The following is a 23,466-nucleotide window of genomic DNA, read 5'->3' on the forward strand; positions in this document are numbered from 1 at the left end:
TATTTTACAACAGTCAACAGAGGAAACCTCCAGTTCTGTACAAAGATGAATTTTATTCAGTTCTGTTGCTTGGATTCAAAATAGTCTCTCCTACAGACAAACTGGTTATTCCACACTAATTTCTAACATAACGTTTCAGAAATTAAAACACTTGAAAACTGACATATTCACAACTACACAATGTCACTTCCGCTACCCTGACTGTGAATAAACAGCGGAGGGAAAATCTAGGAAAACCCTACAACATCAAGATGTTGAACGCTTAAAAAAAAAATTGGTGTAAATCTGCACTGTAGGAGCGCCCAGCTTTCTGAAGAGACGTGTACATTTTCAAACTATTTCTGTAAAAAAAATTTACTTCTGGGTGCCGCGAAAGGAACAATGAAAGAGAAATAATCACTTCACAGATCTTCCATACTCATGTTCTGCGATTTCTCGATCCTGACTTGGAATGAGTAAAAGGAGTCAAGGAAAAGATAGTTGACGAGGGTGTTTAGAGAAAAATTCAGTTCATGAATAAAGCTCAGTGAAAGAGGCTTTCCTCCCTAAATCAGAAATTGATTTAGATTAGATTTCAAATCATAAGGCCTAGTGGCCCTAACTCAGTGACAGTGCTAATCCCCGGTTTCTGTAACATGCAGTGAATTGGAGTATTGTTATTCCCTCTGAATTAGGAGCTAGTTTCTTACAGAAACCCCTCTGGGATGGGGAAGGGGGGAGTACTTGAGATTTTGCTGGGTATGTGCCGTTTGCTTCTCAGAACTCCTATTGATTATTCTCTACTCTATGGTGAATTATAGACCCCTGCCATCTTCGTAACTTTTGATAACGCAGCAACAACTTTTTAACCGCGAATCTACCAAGTTTTAAATCCCTACTTCTCGTAGTTTCCTTACTTCCAAAATCCGGAAAATGTGCGACCCCATTCAAACAACTCTATTGAAAATGCCACCCCATCTAGCAGCACATGCCCATCAACCTATTACCTGGAAGTACCTCCCTCCACGGGGCACGAAACCCATATATATTATGCATCTTGTCAGATTTCATTTATGCTCCCGTGTGGAGGGAGGGACTCTGAGAGAAAAAAGCGGAGATTCTAAGAGGATTTAAAAGATAAATTGTGTATTTTGACGCTACAAAGCCCCCGCAGGAGAGATGAGTTGTTTTATTATAAAGTCACTGTTAACAAAGGATATTGTTTCCTTGGCCGTTCCTGTTCTTCCTTGGGTTCAGAGTCTTTGACTTCAAGGTGACGAGACTCTTTCTGCAAAGTAAACAAACCACCATAGTAAATTGCATGTACGTTCAATATAAGGAATGGATGGTTTGACCACAATTTTGATCCAATATTCCACCCCAGGAAGGCGATCTGTTAAAGAGAGAGAGGTAATGGCGTACGTAAAATTTCTTTCCAACTATTTTTCACCAACGTAAAGAGAATCGATATCCATATCCATACCTTTTTACTCGCAGTTGGTTTAGCTTCCTTCTCCTTTTCCCGGTCTTTATCTTTTTCTTTATCTTTGGCTTTTTCCTTCTCCTTTTTTCCAGGAGGTGAACCGTCTGCTGGTGGTTTCCTGGCAAGTTTCACCATTTTTGATTTCTCCTAAATCCCGAACGAAAGGATTGAAAATCTTTCAACTGTAGAAACTTTGTTAACAGGACAAGTGAAAGCTGTTGGAAAGCTTCATGAAAATTTTTGCTGTTCATTCAGTTTAATTACTGTCACACGACATTGCGTGACCAATATTCACCCTAAATGTTGCGCCTGTTGCGCCTGATGATAAAACACTTCTTACCTCGCCTTTCACTTTGACTTTTGTGTCCGATCCGTGAGAATTGGTTGTCTTGGATACAGTAACTGTATTTTCTCCGTCTTCTTTCCTCCTTTTGGCTTCTTTTCCTTCACCTTGTTCTAACGAAGTCTATATCAAGGAAGAAACGATGGAAATTAATCAGAGACAAATCGTCAGAAAAGCAGAAGATAATAATAATACGTGCTCTGTTTAACAAATGGCTTTGGCTTGTGGCCGATATAACGCACGCTCTGGTTGGCTCAGAGCGAGATCAAAGCAGGGCATTACGCTTCCGTAATGACCATGGGCCGATTAAGGATTATACAAATTAGGCCCTTGCTTCGGATGAACACAAAAGCTCTTTCCAAGACCGCGACTTTACATGATCTCTAACATGAAACAGTTTTGCATTTGGTGGCAAATCACGCTGACTTTAACAGAGCCAGCGGTTTACGTCAAGATGAAAGGTTGCTAAGCGAAGTTCCTAATACTTTGCTTCCATTTCAGACGACGATTGTGCTCTTTCAATAACTGTTCCCCAAAGGAATGGCGACTAAACAACTTCATGGTAAACAGCTACAAAACCCACCCGTTTCCTGTCCGATTTTAAGGTCTTTTCCTTTTCGTGATCCATTAGTTTTGATTTCCGTTCCTGATTTTCAGGACTCTTAAGAGAAAAGGCAAACAAGAGTTAAAAACAACTTTGTATGTATCTAAAAACCATTTTTTCTCAGTAAACGTAAGGTTTGAGGCAAAAAGTCAACACTGCACTGGAATGAGTGGGGGGGGGGGGGGTATTCTGTGTATACACTTGATGTAGTTACCCTGTAACCAATTTACATGATTTCTCTACGAAGTATTGGGAAAAATTTACCTTAAATGACTCAGAATCACCAGCAACCTGCGACGGAGAGTTCTCCTGGAAAGCAAAATTGAAATATCGCACAACATATCTCTGCGATCATTTTAATTTTAAGGAAAGGTGGAACAGAATTAAACTTTAAGAATTATCAACACAATCAAACAGATCAGTAAAAACAAAAAAAGGAAAAATTGACAACCCAAACCTGTGAAGATGGCGAAGAGATGCCTTCAAGTCGGCGACGCTTCGCTTCTGAAAGAAAACAAGTAAATAACTAGGTCAGTGATGGGTTGCTTGTTATTTTTATCTGAGCTCTGATTCCACTTATGGAAACTTACGGGGTAGGTATTACAAAGAAATAAATCTGTCAGCGAATCTAAGAAAGTGACCCCAAAAAACTCCATTGATCAGAAGATTGCTTTCAGTAATCGTTTCAAAATTTAGGATTGAGGCACACATCGCTATCACAAAGCGACCATGAAATTTCTTTTTATTCAAAGGGGAAGGCTTGCCAACGTAGGTAAATCCTCGACGATTCCCAGACAATTTGGCCGCTGTCCAGGTATAATCACGTTCGGTTAGTTTCTAGAGTCAAGCGCACTGAGCACTACGTTCTAAGCCACGTTTACTGCTAGCTCGAACGTTAAAGTACACAGGCCGTCTCATTTCGCTTGTTTTTCTTCCAGTTCTAAATCCACCTGAGAATATTATCTATTGACAATTACTCCAGACGCTATAAGATCAGCCGAAAGAGAAACAGCATAAGTTCGCTTCTGACAGTTTGCCCGGCGTTAGCATTACCTTGGTTCTATATCGGTATCTCTCTCTTTCTCATATTGTAATACCACACGAACTAAATGTGTTCTGTAATTGATTGTACCTTTTTCGTACTCTCCATCACGCGGCGACTCAGGCACAGCTGGGGAGGAATGTTTACTTTTACTTCCCGACCGTTCTTTTTCCTTATCTTTCAGTCGTTCTTTCACTTTGTCTTTTCCTTCCTTTTCAAGACTCTTACTTCGCTCTTTCTCTTTGTCCTTCGTTTTCTGTTCCTTTACCTTCTCTGCTTTTTCTCCCTTCAACTTTTCTTTGGGTTTGTCATTTTGTTCTTTTTCCGTAGCTTTTTCTTTTTCTTTGTCCTTGAGCTTTTGTTTACTGAAAATAACATTAAAATCGTTATCTTTTGGTTTGTAATTGCGTCCTCGTGAAAACCAGTGCATTTTCTAGTTCTTAGCTTGACTGACAAAACCAAAAGATCAATAGGAAATGATTCCAGTGACAAAAAACCAAAGAAAACTTTTCGCTACATTTGATACTCACCTGGACTCGGTCTTTTTGCCAGTAGACACGTCACTTCCGTTCGTATTTCCTTCTGAGTTTTTAGCGCTGGTGGGTGTTTTTGTTCCTTTTGAGGTTGAATTTGACGCAACAGTTTTGGATCCTGGCTGATTTGAGTTACCACCAGTAGAGCTGGATCTAAGATCAACAAAAAAGATATAAATCTCGTGTCAACTGCGGTAAACCAGAACTGGACTAACGCGGCTCAGACAGTGAAAAAATTTTCGCCGAATTCACAGCTTCCGGTCTTTCCTTTTCGCAGCCGTTCTTGAAGATGTCAAGTCACGTTCACCCAAAAAGGGGAGAGTTTCGTGACATTCTGAAAAGTGTTTGTCGTTTAACCTCAAGGACTATTTCTCCGATAATTTCCGGGACACTTCTCTGATTGACAGAATAAATAATGAAAAAAAAGAGGGCATCTTCCAAAAAAGTTTGCGACGGAAACACGTGACTATTTTTTTTAACTTAAAGAGAAAATAACGCTATAAGCACACACTTAGTTATACAGCGACTCAATTCAGTATCTTACTTGTTACTAGGCGTATTTTTTCCAGGCGAGTCAGTTTGACCACTTGGGGTACTGGTGCCAGATGATTTCGCGCTGGATGAGCCTGCACTTGATTTGCCAGCTGATTTTTCTTGAGATGTGGGCGTGTTGTCGGTTTTGGTCGAGTTGGGACTGGGTAAGAAAAAGAGCCAATTAGATTGAAGCAAAGTCACAAAGCATTGTACACTATTCATTATTGAAAAACTTCTACAATTTCTCACTGATGAGAGTTTGTTCAATTTCGACATAGGTAGCTTTAAAGGAAAAAGAGACAAACCTCGACGATTTTGAGTTCTCCGGCTCTTTTTTGGTGTTCACTAAGAAAAAAAAACACAAAGAAACAAACTGTTAACAAATCTAAAGACGAATAAAGCTTGTTGTAAAATGTTTAATGCTTTCTTCATCTTGTATTCCAAGATCTTCTCCTCCGTTAACTATCCACACTTCTTTCAGTAGTTTTTCTCTCTTCACTGTGTAACCTATATAACATCTAGGACACGGTTAACTTCCAACCTGAGAGCTTCGGCTTCACATCTGTATCGTTTTTTGCAGATTCTGTGATAAAGAACAAAAATTTAAATCACATGATGATTGCAACTGAATTAAACCGCTGCAGTGCTGGGAAAACTTACTTGATGAGTCCGAGGTCGCCGTGGAAGTTGGTTGAGCTTCCTAAAGAAATGAACAGAGTGTTAGGGCCACAAGAAAACGTCCACAGATCTCACTTTATTCGCTCAATGGAGAAAACTGACAACCAAAAATGCACGAAAGATTGAAGCGCGCTGAATCATTCGAGTTTACCTCTTGAAACCCAATACCTAAAGCTGGCTTGTAACATTTGTACTACAACTCACGGTTTTTTCCTGTTTGACAGCAACAGGTTCACTCTGAGTTGACGACGGAGCAGTGGTTGCAAGAGGCTGAAAAAAGATAGACCGCGTATAGAAGGTTACAAAAAATAGAAAAATGAAACCAGCGTGACATTTTCCATTACTCTCGTAACTTCCACATATGAAGGTGCAAATTACAAGGTAGAATGACAAATGTTTTTTTTCGGCAGTTGTTTGAGGAGGGCAGACATTAAATCTTGTGTTCTCCAAAATACAAAGTTTACCTGTTGTACAGCTTGCTACGAAAAACAAGACCACAACAATGAACCTCTCGTTTGAAAAACCTCTATTTCAGGGACATCATTTGTGTCCCAAGTGTAGCAAATACGACTCTAAGTCTTTGCACGTGTTACCAAGGATCGTTTTTATTCGAGGGACACTTTCTACAGCATTAATGGTGTTCATTGCAAAGAGGTTCCACTACTTCTTGGACCAAATTAACAAACTATACAAGCAACTGCGTTCAGCCAACCTGAAAAGATAGATTTCAAAACATTAAGTTTGACAAATTTCTGCAGTTAAATTTACCTTTTCCTTGTGATGGAATTCGCTCTCTATCACCATATCTCTTTTCTTAACTTTCAAACGACCTGCATACCTGAAAAGACATGAAATCAAACATTAAAATAATAATTATAATGGGAATACCGCTGCTAAATTTGGAAAAGAAATACGAAGAGAAACTTCATACATCGCCGTCATAAGCCACTAAACATTCAACAACAAAGAAATCCAATTCTCCTACCCTACAGCTAACGTGTAAATATCCTGTCGTTTCTCTTTCTCCTCCTCACAGATCTTATCAATTCTTCTTTCCAGCGCTTGACCAAGATTTAAAACTTTAGGGTAATAGGGCAAAATCTGTCCAAAGAATTGGGTAAAATTAAAAACAAGACGAACACTTACCACGATCTCTGCAAAGATATCAAGGTAATGAGTTACGAAAATATTCCCTGTGAAGGAAATGGCCCAAAATCTCGAGCGATAAAAACCAATCAGTGTAAGCTTAGCTGTTGATATTACAGACAGCTGCTGCACGTAAATGTCGCGAGAATAACAGGCATTCTGCCCGATGACTTTTGACAGGGCTAGAAACCTACCTTGGTTAACACCATAATCGTGTTCCTTATCTGAGTATAATCCTTAGATTCTAAGCACACCACAAGAGCCTGAGGAACAGAAAAACAAGACGATGACGAGATACGACTTAACAATTTGGCAATCGGGTTTTTCGGCGACTATAGCTTACTTGAAACCGAAAAAAAATTTAATTAAATTAAAAACACAGCTCTCCTGCAGAATCTTGCGAGAAGTTAAACTTCGGACAACCAATCGAAACAGAGCACGTGACCCTCGTAACCTGCGTCAGGCGCGGGAAAAATTACGCGAGCCGGGCCAGTTGACCTTTAAGTATTGATTCTGCACTTAATTAACAAATAGAGAAGCCTTGACTGTGCTCTGTTCTGTTATAAAGCACGCAGGAAGCGGCTAGAGCACGAAAGAAGTGTAGGGAGAAACACGAGACGTAGTCGAGTGTTTCTTTCCACTTCTTGAGTGCTCTAGCCGCTTCCTAAGTGCTTTATAACAGAACAGAGCACAGTCAAGGCTTCTCTATTTGTTTTATAATAAAGAATCCGTTAAATTCCCCATGTATTACTTTCAATTTTCAAAACAAACTTTATTTCCAAAGCGAAGAACAGTGTCGTCAGCATGCTCTATACTCTCATAGAGCACGCTACAATAAGCCAATCAGAATCCCTGTTAGAATGGTTCAAATAATCTGATTGGCTGTACAAGACAAAACCTGTCAAAAGTGTCAAACCATCAAAGTTCAAAAACCATCAAAGTTCACACTCTTCGATAGTTTACAAACTAAAATAATTCGGCAGGTCGAATTTAACGCTTTTGCGTGAAGTTTTTAAATCAGAATCTTGAAGTAAAAAGGTTCAGTGAACTTCAGCCGAATTATGGCTCATAAAAACACGCGGGTTTTTTCACATGACAAGGTAGAAAACAACCTGTTCAAGGCGAGTGTTTTTTAAAATGAACGACAGCCGAATTCACCGGAACATGAAGATCGCTCGGGATGACAGCGCCGCAAAACTCGGCTGCAGTGACTGAAGTGACTTTCCACTCAACACATTGGAAAGGATATCAGAGCGAGCTCTTATTTTTTCACTCGAAGGGCGGCCGATGTAGTTTCTGAGGCTTGTTTTACTGTGATGACCGGAGATCGGCATGATAAGTGAGCCGCGATGGACTTCAGCATGATCATATTTGCTCAGACACCGTCATGATTAGTATGAATTTTAACAATTATGCCAGTTTGGTTATATTTTTCATCATTTCTGTTTTGTTCTGTTTTTTTTTTTTAACTCTGAACTCTATAGACTATACGAGTGTTGGCTGTGTTTGATTTTCATTACCGTACGTAAGCTTGCAATCTAACTGAGCGTGAAAATCTTTAAAACTCGGAATGTCTATTTTGATTTTTCCTTTGAGGATTTTCGTATCTGCCCACGTTTTAATAACGTAAATAACGGCGCCTGGTATGTTTACAAACCTTTCTTTGGTTCTTCTGTTACTACTTGCCAGCTCGCTTGTACCGAAATTTCACTTTCAATTATCGGAAAAAAGCTAAAAAGAAGTCCCGGAAAAGGTCAAACATGGTACAATTTGGCAGATGGCGTGACAGCTTTAGCTCAGTTCTATGCTCTATACTCTCATAGAGCACGCTCTTTCAACCAATGAGAGCGCGCGTTATATCCGAACTTTATTATAAATGGTTTTAGAACATTTATGAACGAATAAAACAATTAGTATTAGGAATTACTCGCGTATGGAAGCTGTTACGTTAAGCATTTCGACCCGTGGATGTGCCACTTTCTAAGCAACTTCTTTCAAAGCTCGAGATTCGCACTATATTTTCTGCGCTTTGACCCATACAATATTCCTGCAGTAGGCATTGTTTCAGTAAATTGGGAAATATACTATAAGTACCTTTGTGAGTTTGTACTGCCACTTGTGGCAAACGTGTCTGTAATTTTCGTAGTCTAGATGATCAGCTTTATCGTTGTTGGTAGCTCTTAAAACTGTCACAAATCCCGGATAAGTTCCACATTCCTAATGAAAGACGAAAAAGAGCACTCATATACAACATGTTAACCAACTTTTAGTCTTTCTTGGTCGTGACAAAAGCCATCTGGTATTTAATTGTATTCTGACCACTATACAGCCTGAGCGTTCACTAAATAGCTAAACGATGTGTAGAATTACTATACATTCAAGGAAAAAAGCTTTTCCAATAAGGGTTTGTTTATGAACGTATTTCAGTGACCTAGTACAAACAAAGGGCCATGTCTGGGAAACTAAAAGACTTTGAAAGGAGAGATGATACCAAATAAAAAATTACTAAATTTTAAATGTATCACATGACAAGATAAGCAGATACAACAACAAAATAAGAATACCTTATCGTATGTTTTCTTGTCACCGTGCCATCTCATAACTATTTCAAGCATTGAACATAAAAACCGACCTATCACGGGAAAAAATCCAAGGTTAGCACTCAAATATGGTACTCTACACAAAGACACGCACCTACTTCTCCTTCTGATTTTATCAAGGCACTGCCTCCTAGCCGATGAGATATTTTTTACCCCGTCATCGGCCAAACGAAAAAAAAAAGTAAATTCAAGAACTCAAAGCAAACATATGAAACAAGCGTAGAGCGCGGGAAAACGCGGGTGACCTAGTTGAGATTTGTTTCAGCTTTTCATCTGATTGGTTGAGAAAATGGCGCTGCTATTTTTTCAAACCAATCACAGATCGCGGTCAAGTAACAACAACGCAATCCCGAACCACTTTAGCCTTCCAATTGGAAAATTGCTCCATTTGTAATACTGGTTCATAATATTCGTTCATGTAACTTACCATATCTACTAGCTTCATTTTCTGTACAGCTGGCCACTGTGTAGGAAATATCTGAAAATACCTTAAATTAAAAAAATTAATGTAACGTAAAGTTTCTCTCTTTAAAAAGAATACATATCTAATAAATGAGCTGAAATGCCACTTACTCTATCAAAGCAGAGCAGTGTTGAGAAGTTTGGCGTTTTGAGATTATGCAGCATGTGGACAAACTTGGCGCAGTACACAGCATCGCTCGCAGTAAACACACATCTCGGGAACATACAGAGCTGAAGAAACTGTGTAATGGTCTCACTCTTTGTCGCTTCTAAAAGAGAAATTATAACTCAGATGCGTAACAAGAGTTTCTATAACAAAGCGCCACAAAAAGTTCACAACATAATGAGCTAGAGATGCAGAAACATAACACAAGAAGTAACAAACCAAGAAACAAGAAGGATAGCTAAGAATAAAAACAACAAAAACGGATTACAGACAACGAACTTGAAAAATCCCGCATAAATTTCAGTTTTCCACAGGAATACACCGAGACGTCCTCACTTTGAACTTACTTGCTGGCAGCCATGAGTCTCTCTCGTGTTTCAGCGATGCCATCACTCTTTGGTTATGTTCTTCCTGTTGTTTAAACTCTTCTTTCAATTTTTCCACTAAAAGAGAACACCTCTCTTTTTCCTTCTTCTTTTTGCTGACCGGCTGTGAAAACCATGACATACTTTAACTAAATACACTCAACTGAGGCTCAACATAGACAATTCTCATTAATTAAGGAGTCTTAAACGGTCAAGTTTTGGGAGCTTTGCGATCTAACAATAACAGAATGGCACAGAATTACATAAATCAGGCCCATAATCTCTTTGATTTAGAGAGGAACCACTGTTGGGCAAAGTTTCTGACCCTAGAACACAACACGTAACTTAGTCCTTGCTCGATCACGGACCTCTTCACAAAACACTCAAGTCAAGTCATCTTTATTTAGGCAGGGTGGCCCTTTCAACACTAGGCCAGTATCAATAGGGGGCCCCGGGAGAAAAAACATTTCTCACGCCCACACTGATTCAAGAAATTGCTCTCAACTAGCAAAAGGTGAAGCATTTCTGCTGCAATCTTTGCCGAGCACGGGTAGCCCGTTGAGACAAAAAGACATCACAAAATCTATCAGATGTGATTGGAACAGAAAATCAAAATTTGATTCAACTTTTCAAGACCTTCGGTTTGATAATAAAACTTACCATATCCTTGTTATCATCCAGCTGCGCTTGTTGTTGTTTCAATTTATTCAGTTCCTGTTCATATCTCTCGGATGGTACATACAGATCAAACATGGACAGCGCCCAGAAAGTCACATACAACTGAGGACTGAAATGTGAACCAACCATATAATTTTTATTTTTCATCCAAAGCAGATGATGAATGTACTTTATGTCCTTCTTCTTTGTTTGTTTGTTTGTTTGTTTGTTTTCAGTTTAATTTTTTTTCTTGAAAATCTGATATTCCAAAAGTTTGAGTAAATCTTTGTTGTAACTTTCACGGCAACATTCAACCTTTTCTCGATCTAAATTAACGATAAATTCTCTTCTCTGATTGCCATACATGCTATTATGCTTTCGTAAAGAAATTTCGAATCAATCTTTTGCCAAGACATTATTCCTTTCTTGATTATTTGGTCATTCTCGCCACCTGTTTGCGTGACAATGTATTGGAATGAAATGGAGAAGATACACACTGATCAACCCACCTGATACTGTTCCAGACTCTTGGTGCCTGCAAGAGCCGTGCACTCTGGAACACAGGCTCCATCGCAGAATTCACGGCTTCAATGTAGCACTGCAGAATTTGCTGTACAGAAAAAAATTAAATGTTATCTGTTGTGGGAATGCAGGTCAGGTGAATTCATTGAAATATCTGTGAAAAGCACACTTTTAAGCATTAAAATAAGTTACAGTTGTTATAAAACCAGACAGATTTCTTTGTTTGCGTGCAGAACGTTCAATATCCTTGCAGTTACGTTGAACTGACTGACTACTCGAAACAAGCCTTCTATATAATCAGTCGGTGTGTGAACAACAACAACAACAACAAAAAAACCCTAACCACGCCCAGCCAACATAAACCGCAGAACTGCTCCTTTCAATTTCGATTTCCCCGTCACTTCTCTTAACTACCATAATGGCGATAAAAATCTCCACTGTCATATGCATGTGCATCAGAGCCCAAGGTTTTACCGTCCATAACTGCACGCAGAACGAGGCCAACGTTCAACAAACCTGATCATTAAGGGGTTTATTGCGCGCCTGACTGAAATCCGGCTTTTTCTGGAAAAGACTGACCAATATCCGCATAAGCACAGTTGGATTGGATAGCCAATCGCTGCGCAGGAGTAACGCTTTCTTATCGGTTCGCGGAGTCAGTCATATAACATCTCAACAAAGCTTTACTTTGCTATGGTTTACCGACTCACTTTTTGTTGAAGCTGTTTTCCTTTGGCAGCTATTGCTTTCTTTGCTTCCTCGTACTTAATCTAGGAGGTGAGTACAGAAAAAAATAATAAAAAAGTGTGCCTTTGTTCAATATCTTAGAATTGAGATCTTAACTTCAATATCATTTTTCAGAAAAAAAGACATCTTTTTTTTCAATACTCACATCTATCTGATGAACAAACATAGGTCTGGACAGAAAGAATGCCACGTCAGGTGTTAGATGATAACTTTGGCCTAAAACATCCAAGGACGGTACATGTGATTCGTACTCTTCAGCAGTTAACTGCGAGGCGAGAAAGCCACCGAACTGTACTAAGGTGTCTTGGCACTAGAAAACAAAAGAATTTCTACAGTTCAAGTAAAAGATATTGAAAACACAGCACTCGTACAGAGTTGTCCATAGGAGTCGTTAGGCGGCCAAAACTTCTGGTTGGTCTGTCATCCTTAGCTAGCTACTTTCAGCTTATTTCACGCAAAAAAGTACCGACAAAAAAAACCGTAAGATTATTTAATTACCACCGAAGATATTTGTACAGTATTCGTTTCCTATAAAGACTGGAATTAAATGCAAATTTTACCAGTACCAGGTTTAGAGGTGCGAGTAGATTCCACGTTCAAAATTTGCTTGAAGGTTCACGAGAACTACAAAGAACACCTGCACCGTTTCAAACTGAATAGTTCCACTAGGGCAGAGACATTCACGGAAATTTATGTTTGTTGGATTTACAACTATCGGTGCAATGGAAACTTCCAATCATACCTGGTCATAGAGCTTTCCAACAAGCTTCAGATGTCTATCAGGATCTTCAAAAAAAACAATGCCATTCCTCTGTTGAGCCATGAGCAAGCAGAGCGGCAAATCTAACTTTCCCTCGATGAGAGTGTCTCTCAACCTCTGGGAAGATTTCTTGGTGTTTCTAATCTGGCCAAAGTATCCACCCTAGAGAAAAAAACATTGACAAAACTGTTGGCTATGTTACCGTAAACCTTGTCTACATACATGAATAAAGTGAAGAAAAAGTTGGTAGAAACTTGCCTACAATTGATGTTAAAAAGCATCATTATCCTTAATTCCTTAAACCTCTAAGAGTGATTAGCATCTTATTTCTCCCTACAATATCAGCTCTGAATCAAACATTGAGGTTATGAGAATAGAGGAAATGATCAACAACTAAACAGGCTCTTCATTTTTTAACAAATTCTCCTCATTAGCATCTTGGAAAATATATTGAGAACAGTATGGAGAATATGCATACTGATGCTTGGGTGTAAAGGGTTACTGGTTACTGCCCTTATCTTAGTCTTCATGGCATGTGGCAGCAAGGGGTATTATCACTCCCCCTGAAAGGCTTGCTAAATGTACATGCAGTCTTCACCACAACATTGTTTGTTAGTTGTCATTTGTACTTCTAATTAGAAAGAGGCACTGTGAGAGAAAACTGTCTTCTTCTGGAGCACAACACAAAGACTCAACCAGGAGTTGAGCCACAATCTCCAATCTGGAGTCCAATACACTAACTACTGGCTTCTGTTACCTCACAGAGCAGACAATAAAAAACATATTTACCTCAGCCCTCAGAAGTTCGCCACCGGACAAAGCTTCAAGTTGCGCTGCTGTCACCTCCTCTGATATTTCTATTCCAGACATTTTCTGAACAACTTCCTTCAACACAAGCAAATCAAAACTTTTTCCAGCTTTGAGCTGATTGGCCACATACTGCAGAAGACCAGTAAGCTCGATGGAATACTTGCGGAATACAGTACCGCAAAATACAGCTAGACCTGAAACAAAACAATGAAGAATTCAGTTGTACATCAGTTTAGCCTGTGTGGAAGCTCTCTCCAACCCAGCTGCCCCTACCCCAGGAAAGCTGATTCGCAGGCCAACATCAAGAAAGTATTTCCCAGCTGATTAATTGAGGATTTCTACTCAGCTACCTGCTTGCATTTTCATTCATAATGTCTGTCGAAACTACAAATTGCACTTCCCTCTTCCTTTCCACTTACGATATGGGAAGTTAGATCCTCAGGCCACTGAACTCGACGTTGTAAATATCACAAACCATGTGAAAAATAATGGTGTTGAAAGTTACAATAAGATGGACCTTACTTTTGAGCCACTCAGAGATGTTAGTGTCTTCATGTTTTAGCCTTTCTCTTTCAGGATTTGCCAAAGCCTCAATGATACAATCTGTCATCTTGTTAAGGAAAAGAGCAATAGCAACTGCAAACTTGCCAACATTTAACCTACTGTTCCATTAAAGCTACCATATATGCTGGTCTGCCATTTTAACTACAATATAGATGACATACATGTAGAAATTCTGTTGTTTCCGTAGCATGTACAGCTATGCCCTGACAAGGCATTTAAGTGAAGAGAATTTTTATGACCTTATGCAAGAAGGAGAGAGAGGGAGAATACTGACAACAAAATTCCTCTTTTCAGTTAGGATACAAGCTAAAACATCATACGCCAAAGGAGTGAGGTACTTAAGTGAATCCACCACAGGCCCAATAAAGTTATCATACTTCTGAATTTGTGACAAGAGCTGTGGATAAATAATGAGGTCATGAGATCACAACAATTGTTCTCAGAAGGGAAAGAGTGGGCAAGGTGCTTGCCACACAGTCACCAAACCTCACACCTGTAAACAGAACTAAAAACTGACAGCAAAACAAAAAAGACAGGCAAATCTAGGGTTACTCATTTGCTGAGTAATTTAGTATATCAACTGAGTTGATAATGTAATAGTGTAGTTTGATCGTCCGGGTGAGTGTAGTCCTGAGAAGGACTGTTGTCAGTAGTGGTGACTGATGTTTTGACAACCTGAACGGAAGTCATCATCAGAGTCAAGTGAAAGGCTGTTGTCAGTCGAATGTACTTAGTCCGGTTTGTGTACACTGATTGGTCAGTTTTGCTGTGATGTTATTGGCTGTAAGACTCTAGTGGCATAGGTCAGTGGTGATTGGTCGGTTTGGATCCGTTAGTGAAGTTAGGTTGTTCTGTTCGGTTCGTTTGTAATGTTAATGTTGTGGATGAGTTGTTTGTATGGTGCCGGTTATGGTTGACACCTGTTGAGGGGAGTCTGTTCCAAGTTAGTAAACCAGTTTTCCAGGGTCAGTCATTGAAAGTAGTTGGTGCTGTAGGTTAGGCATTGCGCACAGTCCCAGTCAATAGTGTGGTTCGTAAGTCGGTGATGTTCAGTAATGTGATTGTTGACATCGCCTTTCCTTGCCGCTCATTTGTGTTCAGTCAGTCTACTTGTGAGGTTTCTGCCAGTCTCACCAATGTAGGAGGCGTGGCAGTCAGAGCTGATAACATAAATTGGCCACCATTAAGATTTTGAGCATTAGCCCTTCATGAGAGTGAATTCCAAGTTATAACTCAGTTGATAACACTAAATTACCCTGTTATACTCTCCCACCGACACAGCACCACAGTTTCTCAGTTTCTGAAGAAACTTTCCCCCTTTACTCATTTGCAACTGTACAGACATTTTGCAGCTCTAATGAAAACACTGCATCAGTGATGAAACACAAACATAGAAACATCTTCATTTCATTTCTGCATACTTGTACAGCACATTATATCTAAATTGCTGCAAACTTACATATTCAAACAATATGCCTGGATTACTGTGACTCAATTTACCAATCTGCCTTCCAGAGGGCTTGACATTTTCTTTAGTTAACCTCCTGAGGACAGCAATGACAAAATAAAAATTATTTAAAAGTCTAGCCTCTGGCAACTCCTTCCATCACGTTCAGAAACTACACTGACAGTAACTTACTTAGTGATGTATTTTGCTCTCTTTATTGTGGCTGCTTTTGCTACAACCATTTTAGGATGGTTGCTGTAAGATTCATTTTTCCACTGGCCATAGAGGCGATACCTGACACAAGAGACATAATGGAATTTTGTTTAGAAAAAAACGAGCATGAAATAATAGCTATTTTATTTTCAACGTGTTAAATTACAAGTCATTTTAATAAGATGACTGTTTGTGGAGGAACGAATGAAGAGGCAATTTCTCCAGCCACAGCATCAGAAAATCCACAGTTTCTCTTGGAAGTTTGCAGTATTGAAAGTTAATGTGAGTTCCTCTATGAGAAGAGGACATCAATAACTCTCATGTAATTGAGCTACACTTCCCTAACAGAATTAAATAACCTTGAGAATTCTCTTGAGTGGAATCCATAGACAAAACTGTGCACCAACAAGAACCACAATGTTCCTGAAGGCTGGGGTGTCAGAAATTTGAGGTACCTAGTGCTGATAAGCTTCCACATATGGGGAAGTGATACAAGTCACTCAAAGACCAAAGTTAGTCTCCTGTATTATCTGCATTCTGCTAAAGAAAAACCATGATCTATCGTGCTTAACATTACCAAGAACAATCTTTATAGGATAATGACAGCAGGGTTAGACTTTAATTTTGCACTCTATTAGATCTGTGGGTCCTAAATCCTGGGTAAGACACACATGATATACCTGAGCTCATACGGAAAACGACACAACATGGCCCAAAGTTCTTCAGCCAAACTGGAGTTGCATTCCAATAATGAAATTGATGGCAACAGGACTTCATCCATTAGGGTCAAAAATCCACACCAGACTTTCTCAACCTGCAGATCAAGTCAAGTAAATACATCAGCACAATCTGAACAATTTAACTCCTGGAGGTGACAAAAATTCTTCACAAGATCAGTATGTGACAGATCTGAGGAATTTAGGCCATGAATCAGTGCAAGAAAGCACAGCAACAAACTACATAAACTGGAAACCAACTTCTAGAGGAGATGGAAGGATTAATTGACACAGAAAAGAGAAGAGCTTTGATTAACCCAATACAACCTCACATCAGTATGCATATTCTCCATACTGCTCTCTATACATTTCTTAAGGTGATGACAAGGAGAATTTGTTTAACAAGCAAGACATCTTTGGTTGGTGATAATTTCCTTTTTCATCTCATGAACTTAATGTGTGTCTTAGGGTTACATTGTAGGGAGAAATTAGATGCCAGTCACTCTCAAGGGGCAAAAGGCTGTGGAAATGAAACTACTATTGCTAATAATTATTCCTATGAACACTACCAAAATTGAATATTGAGAACTATTTATGATTGAAATTTTCAGAACTCTCCAGTTAATCACTATTAAGACTACTAATAATAAACACAAACAAACCTGAGCTGAATTCTGCTCCTTTTCCTCAAACACATTTGGATGCTTTCAACATAAAAGGAAACATTTCCAGTCAAATTTTCTGATTTAAAATATTTCTTCTGTGTCCCACACAGAAATATCTTCTCTGTTGTTTCCTCATCAGCCATGTTTTGTTATCATGATTATACTCAATGATTTTGATTAACCATCATTGAGGAAACACAATGTAAATTGTCTTTGATTTTCAATACTTTTGTCAGAGTAACCATAAAATCAGCCTGAGCATTTGTCTTACATAATTTGGAATTTACAGAACAAAAGTAACCGACAAACACAAACAATACACAATGGCTTTTACAAACAATATTGACAAATCAAAAAGAAAACAGGTGATGAGAGCAGAGAAACTTAACAGTTGGTAAGTATTTTTCTGATATAAAGTCAAATTCCTTAAAATAGGATCTACAAAGAAATCCATAAAGGCTAGATAATTAAAATAAAAATCAGATGTGGTATTGTACCTCAACCTTCCCATTAATTCAAATTTAAGGTAGAATTTCCAAGAGAAGACCTGTGTCTGTTTCTCATGTACAACTAACTTTTCCTGGATACTTCAAACTTGCAATCTGAGATCTTGCTTCAACTTATTTAAAAGAAATGAATAGAAGCTAAAAGAATCACTCAAGATCTTGAGTGTCAATACATTTAAAAATCCTTTACTTACATCTTTCATGAACCCTTTACTGATCCTTAGGATTTTTGCCATTAGGATTGGATCAGTGGACAAATGAGGGCCCAGATGAAGCAACATGGAAAACACATAGTCTGGAAGATCAGTGAACACTTTGCACTGTGGAGGCCCTCCTGGAACAGGTGCATAAGGTCGTCCTCTAGCTGCCTTGGAAGCATGTCTGAAGAAAGATCAAGTCTCTGTCAACAACTCTTAAAAACCAGCAAAATTAAGAAGCGTTTAAAGATTCAAATCCTTAAGAAAAGTTGCAGGGAAACTTGATTGTTTGATTTTTATATATAATCACATGGGCCCTCAGGCAATTAAGGATTACTTTCATGCATATTTTCAAAGTTTTCCCAAACATGCCCATGTCGCAAAGGGATGAAGGCAAAGTGCTCTCATGATTAAGAAAAAAATGCCCTCTGTCTCAGCTAATAAGCATTCAGTAACTTTGCCCTGCATGTGATAGACAATCAAACACACAAGAGAGGAACCATACTCTAAATAGCTTTTAACTCACCTTCGATACAGAGGTTCAATGGTTGTATGAATAAGCTTGCATAATCCCTTGGCTATGGGGGGATGGGACACAGCAGCAAACTGAGGTAATCTGTCCAGAATTGAACAAGCATTATTCCACGCACCTACCATCAACAGTGCTTCACACAAACCAAACTTCTGATTATCTGGAACCTGGTGAATTTAAAGATCTGGATAAATGACAATAACCCAATACAATATAAAATATTATTCTTTTATCTTCCTTAACAAGAGTAAAAAAACATACAATTGTAGGTTTATCATTTTCTTTATTTTCCTTGTTGCCTTCTTCATTATTTGCTGCAGCAATTTCCTGCAATAAAAAATACATAGCATCAAATGTACATGTGAGTATTGCAGATAAAAAACCTAATTAACATATTTGGAAAGACACATCTATGAAAGATAAATTCTCCCATAAAGCTTCCATAAATTCCCTTCATAACTACAGCTGTAGTTATGAGAGTTTGGTGTTTTGACCAGACAAAACCATTCACATGATACATCTCTGTTCTCTCTTTACCTTCTTCCTGGATATTATTATGAAATTGTGGGGAGAAAATACATATCAATAGCTTCTCGAAGTTTACATGTAAGGATATAGGCTCTAAGTGTACAACATAAGAACAGGTCCCATGTCTGCAAACAACCCATTGTACTCCATCTATCATCTAGTACAGCATTCCATACACAGGCACACTGGAAATTCAAAATTGAGAAAGACTTACTGCTAAGACAGCCATGTTCATCTTCCTTGCTTCCTGTTTGGCTTCATCCATTCTTGTTGTGTTGCTGGTGACAATGTCTGCATCTGAGGGACTGAGCTGAAAAAAGAAAAATGAACTTCTAACATCTATTTACTTGCAAGAGCTCTACATAACTACTCCCTGGAAATGCGAAGTAAAGCTAAAGTGATCCCCTATGAACCATGTCTGGTAGCTGTCAAATTAAAAAAAGCATGGGACATCCTTGAGCTAGCCCCTTGACTTCCATAAGCAACACCCTTCAATGAGCACCCATTCAATACTTTAACTGAATAAGCAGACCTTATATCTGCCAAAACTTTAAAACAAGAGCTCCCCCTACCCCTCCTTAAACCGGCACCTCCCTCCTTCCCAGAGTATTATTGCATTGGTCATGTCTAATCTATTTTGTCCAACTTTGCACCTGTAGTCATGTGCCATACATGGTTCAGTGATTGACCACATTAAGTTTGCAAACACTAACATGAGTACCATCTTTGCAGCTATTTAACAGGCCAGTCAAATTTGGCCACAATTGGGGAAAAGTGAGCACACCTCACTTTCCCTTTTGTAGATGAAATAGTGTTTAAAAAAAAAAAAAAAAAAAAAAAGGTAAAAAGACACTTAAAATTAAGTCATACTTTTCTCTTGTATGTTGTTGGGTTTTGTTTTTACTTACATAAAGATAGAGGTCATCCAAGTTGAGTAGACCATGCTTTATAAGCAGAGCTGTCAAATGGAAAAGTGACGGAGGGGTGGGCAAGTCAGGCTGCTCCTAAAACAAAAGAACGTCACAAAAACAATATTAGAGAAAAATTCCCATTTCATCCTAAGAGTCAATCTTAAAACTCCTTTTCTCTCAAAAATCCATACCTTATAAAACTGGAATTTAAAGCCTATGATGTGACAGAGGGCAGTGAATTCACATTTCTCCATGTATGATTTCAAAAGGGGAAGAAAGAAGTCCTCTATATCAACGCGGCATTCAAACGAGTCCAGTAACACATCAAGAGTTTTGTTTGGATCAAGATTGAACCGCCCTGAAAAAAAAAATCATAATATTAATTGATGTCATGGTTTCAATTCAAATTTTACAAACAAGACTACAATATATGTTAACAATGATGAACATCGTCATGAAATACACAAGTTTTCATTAGCAATTAAGATAAAGTTAGGTGAGAGTATCTAGTGAAAGATGGCAGACTAGCCATCCATTTCAGACATCTTCCAGCTCTTAATGACAGCTCTGCACTTGTTTAATATCTAACAGCTATCCTGACCTATTAGAGACTTGATGTTCTCCAGAACTCTCTCACTGGTGACATGTCCACTGATTTCTTGTCCCAGTTCTGTCACCAGTTTGGCATAGCCCTCACTCTCCTCCCTCACAAGATTAAATTTCTGCTGCTTATAGCTAAGGAAATGAAAATAACAACAACAGAAGTAAAGAAATCTGCATGAAAAATACCAAACCACCAGAGTACACTGACACCTTTTAGGCCTAAAAAGAATCAGTGAGCGTCTACCAAATATCCACTTAATTGCCAGCCTCAGTTCAGATACAACATATTCTTAAAAACAACCAATAATGGTCAACTTGAAAACACTCAGCAGGGTTGTTCTCTGGCAATTGGCAATTTACAAAGTAAACATAACATTTTGCTACTCGGTGAAACCTGTAATGCACACACACCACATGGCTCACACTACCGTTGGCTTTTATCAGCCTGTCTGACAGATGCAAGTTTAGAAAGCTGCTTAACAGTGAGTGATTGCTGAGACATAAATCGAGTAAAGGGAGAGCACAGCCATGTTTCAAATATCATTCATTAAGACAAATAAAAAGTAAAGCTTATGGATACTTAAGTTTATTGGATTATGCTTGTCAATTGAAAACTACCGGTATGTTATCTTAAAAACGAACTGCTTAACCATGAAAATCAAACATTTTATAAGGATGAGAAGTTGACGTTCAGCATATACTTACAATAGTTTAGTCTTGGTCCTAACATATTTCTGATTAAAAGCCTTTGTTGACTGTATGATTCCTAGTGAGTCCAATGTCTCCACTTCAAGCCTCTCCTTGAGCAGAACTTCTGGAACCAATCCCTACAGACAGTGATGTAGATAAAAAAAAAAAAAAACATCTAGATGTGTTCAAATGACATTTACTGTAACTATATATTTTTTAATTCTTCAGTGTCATTGGAATGATCAATAATATTTTGAATTTCTCCCAAGGAAAAAGAGGTCTTCCACTATTTCAGAGTTTCTTGGTTTCTTTGTAACAATGTACAATGTAGTAATTTATCACAACAAAAAAATCAGATGATTTGGTTTTATCAACTGAGTTGACAATATAGATTAGCCACCATTAAGAGTTTCTAAAGCCTATGTTTCAAGTGTTAGCCCTCATCAGAGCTGACTAAAGGCTAATGCTCGAGGCTTCAGCTTTGAAACTCTTTAAAATAGCTAATTTACATTATCAATAATGATTATCAATAATTGTGTTCTACTACCCCACCAATGATGCACCAATGTCAGTTCCTTTAGAACCTTACCCCCTTTATTTAAAAAATTAAATTGTATTTAAGTCTTTACTTGAAATCACTGTGCTAGTGCAATCTCAATTTCTTGATGTACTGAGGGAAGCCCCCAAATTTTTCCCCTTGGATGGCCTTATATATAAGCAGCAATTTTGCTGGACATAGACCAAGAATTTCTCTACTTGCTGGCTCTAACTGACACTCCTGTTACTAGAGCAAAGAATTTCTTGAAAAACGAAAATAATTTCTTTGAGCAACATCACTGCCTTTTGGCTTCTTAACATACCACGCAAGCTCCGACCAGAGACAAGAACCTCTCCCTGCTGGGCTTGTCCTCTGTGCACTGACTCTCCACATCTATAGGATTGTGAATACACCAGGAACCATAGGATACATACAATCATGAAAACCTGTGCTCCTGACAACACTGCAGTCAGCACATGACATTGGACAGAATAATTAAACAAATTTTAACGTAAAGCAACAGCAATTAATTGGATAGAGCTTGAGTACCCAAGATACATATCAGGTCAGCTAGCAGTGATGAACATCCTGAATGGACTTCCTGAAAAATAAAAACAAAATATAAATAAAAACAATAGCCAAGGCAAAACCTTGATTATGCCAGAGCTGTTATTTAAAGCATTAACCTCATGATCTGATCATTAATTCTCCCCTATTGCTGCTGTGCATGTCCTTGTAGATTAGTTCAGAGAAATTGATGTTTGATCAAGTAACAACTTCTATTTAATAAGGTTGGGTATTCTTAATAACTGTTTGCTGGATAAAGTATTGATAGTTTAGGGAGAAATTACATGTTAATCAGTTCTTGGAGTTAGAGAGTTAAACGTAAATCAAAGTATTACCAGGTTCCTTTGTGCTCTAGTGAAGGGCTAATGCATGAAAAATGTCTGCTTTCAAAATTCTCAGACACCACTTAATCCATCAACCCCAGTGAGCGACTGGCATCTAATCTGTCCAAATGGACTAACTGCTTAATCAAACATTAAGGTCGCAAGAATGAAAGAAACAATTGCCAACTGAAGGAACTCTTGGCTTTTAACTAAATTCTCCCTGTCGATGCCATAGGAAATTTACGGAGAATATTCACTCTGAAGTTGAGGCGAAAAGGGTAAATATCTCTGTCATAAACAAAGTTTTTCACTTGCCCCTGACACAAAACCAAAAAGTACAGTTTCCTGGGAAACTAATCAATCTAAAGAGATACAAAGATGCGCTGATATTTTGTTTTGAACGCAACTAACACAATCAGAACTTAATTAGAAAAGCGCGATCGGAAAATTATGAAAACACAAGTTGTGGACCTCCAAAAGTCTTATGAACCAAAGCTGGACGTTAAATCGAAATACGCTTGAGCATAAATTCAACTCAGAATTGGATTGGAAGTAACAAATCGAACGAATAATCAAAGAATAAATGTGATCCTCACCGTGACATCTGACAGGAGCGGTATAGCATCTTCCTGTCTTAGATCCCCTTGAATAACATGGTTAAATACTTCATAGATCACGCGTTTAAGATCTAAAGTAAAAATGACAACCAATTTAGAAATCATCACAAGAATTTAAATATAACTGACAAGTTCACCTACGTACCATTCTCTCCGCATTGAAAGTTTAGTTCCAGAAGCTCTCCATCTTTGCCTCGCACGCAGTTCTTGCACAAACGAAACCTGCAAAAAAATATCAACGATTCAAACAGACTGAATATAAAATGGCATTTCAAAGGGAATGAACAGACTTACACTTCATCTTTCCCCGATTTTTCCCAATTCTTTACTAAATTGGATGGGACGACGATAGCCGCCATTTTTCCTCCACATGGCGTAAGTATCCCGGATGCTTACAACCGCAGTATGATTGCCGGCT

The 23,466-nt window shown here is 38.4% G+C and overlaps 1 protein-coding gene across 1 annotated transcript; it reads right to left on the minus strand.

Moving 5' to 3' along the window:
* Window positions 1-33: 33 nt before the first annotated feature.
* LOC113686726 (THO complex subunit 2) lies at window positions 34-23,463 on the minus strand. Its single transcript, XM_027204388.2, has 47 exons — window positions 23,343-23,463; window positions 23,194-23,270; window positions 23,028-23,119; window positions 22,091-22,142; window positions 21,864-21,934; window positions 21,019-21,140; window positions 20,312-20,445; window positions 19,902-20,068; window positions 19,708-19,803; window positions 19,014-19,109; window positions 18,533-18,598; window positions 18,266-18,438; window positions 17,737-17,923; window positions 17,034-17,075; window positions 16,336-16,469; window positions 15,635-15,736; window positions 15,455-15,539; window positions 14,299-14,392; window positions 13,954-14,034; window positions 13,411-13,625; window positions 12,604-12,783; window positions 12,007-12,171; window positions 11,825-11,884; window positions 11,102-11,202; window positions 10,596-10,722; window positions 9,918-10,059; window positions 9,516-9,673; window positions 9,370-9,430; window positions 8,907-8,974; window positions 8,437-8,559; window positions 6,537-6,605; window positions 6,182-6,297; window positions 5,965-6,034; window positions 5,401-5,466; window positions 5,179-5,218; window positions 5,060-5,101; window positions 4,824-4,863; window positions 4,529-4,678; window positions 3,982-4,137; window positions 3,542-3,816; window positions 2,867-2,913; window positions 2,674-2,718; window positions 2,389-2,466; window positions 1,803-1,928; window positions 1,463-1,609; window positions 1,200-1,267; window positions 34-455 (listed from the first exon to the last, which is right to left on the minus strand). Exons 1-47 carry the CDS (start codon window positions 23,405-23,407, stop codon window positions 419-421), a joined length of 4,908 nt encoding a protein of 1,635 aa, XP_027060189.2. The 5' UTR covers window positions 23,408-23,463; the 3' UTR covers window positions 34-418.
* Window positions 23,464-23,466: the final 3 nt, after the last annotated feature.

The sequence above is a fragment of the Pocillopora damicornis genome, chromosome 13 (genome assembly GCF_964200805.1).
Source record: "Pocillopora damicornis chromosome 13, jaPocDami1.2, whole genome shotgun sequence".
Lineage (NCBI taxonomy): Eukaryota > Metazoa > Cnidaria > Anthozoa > Scleractinia > Pocilloporidae > Pocillopora > Pocillopora damicornis.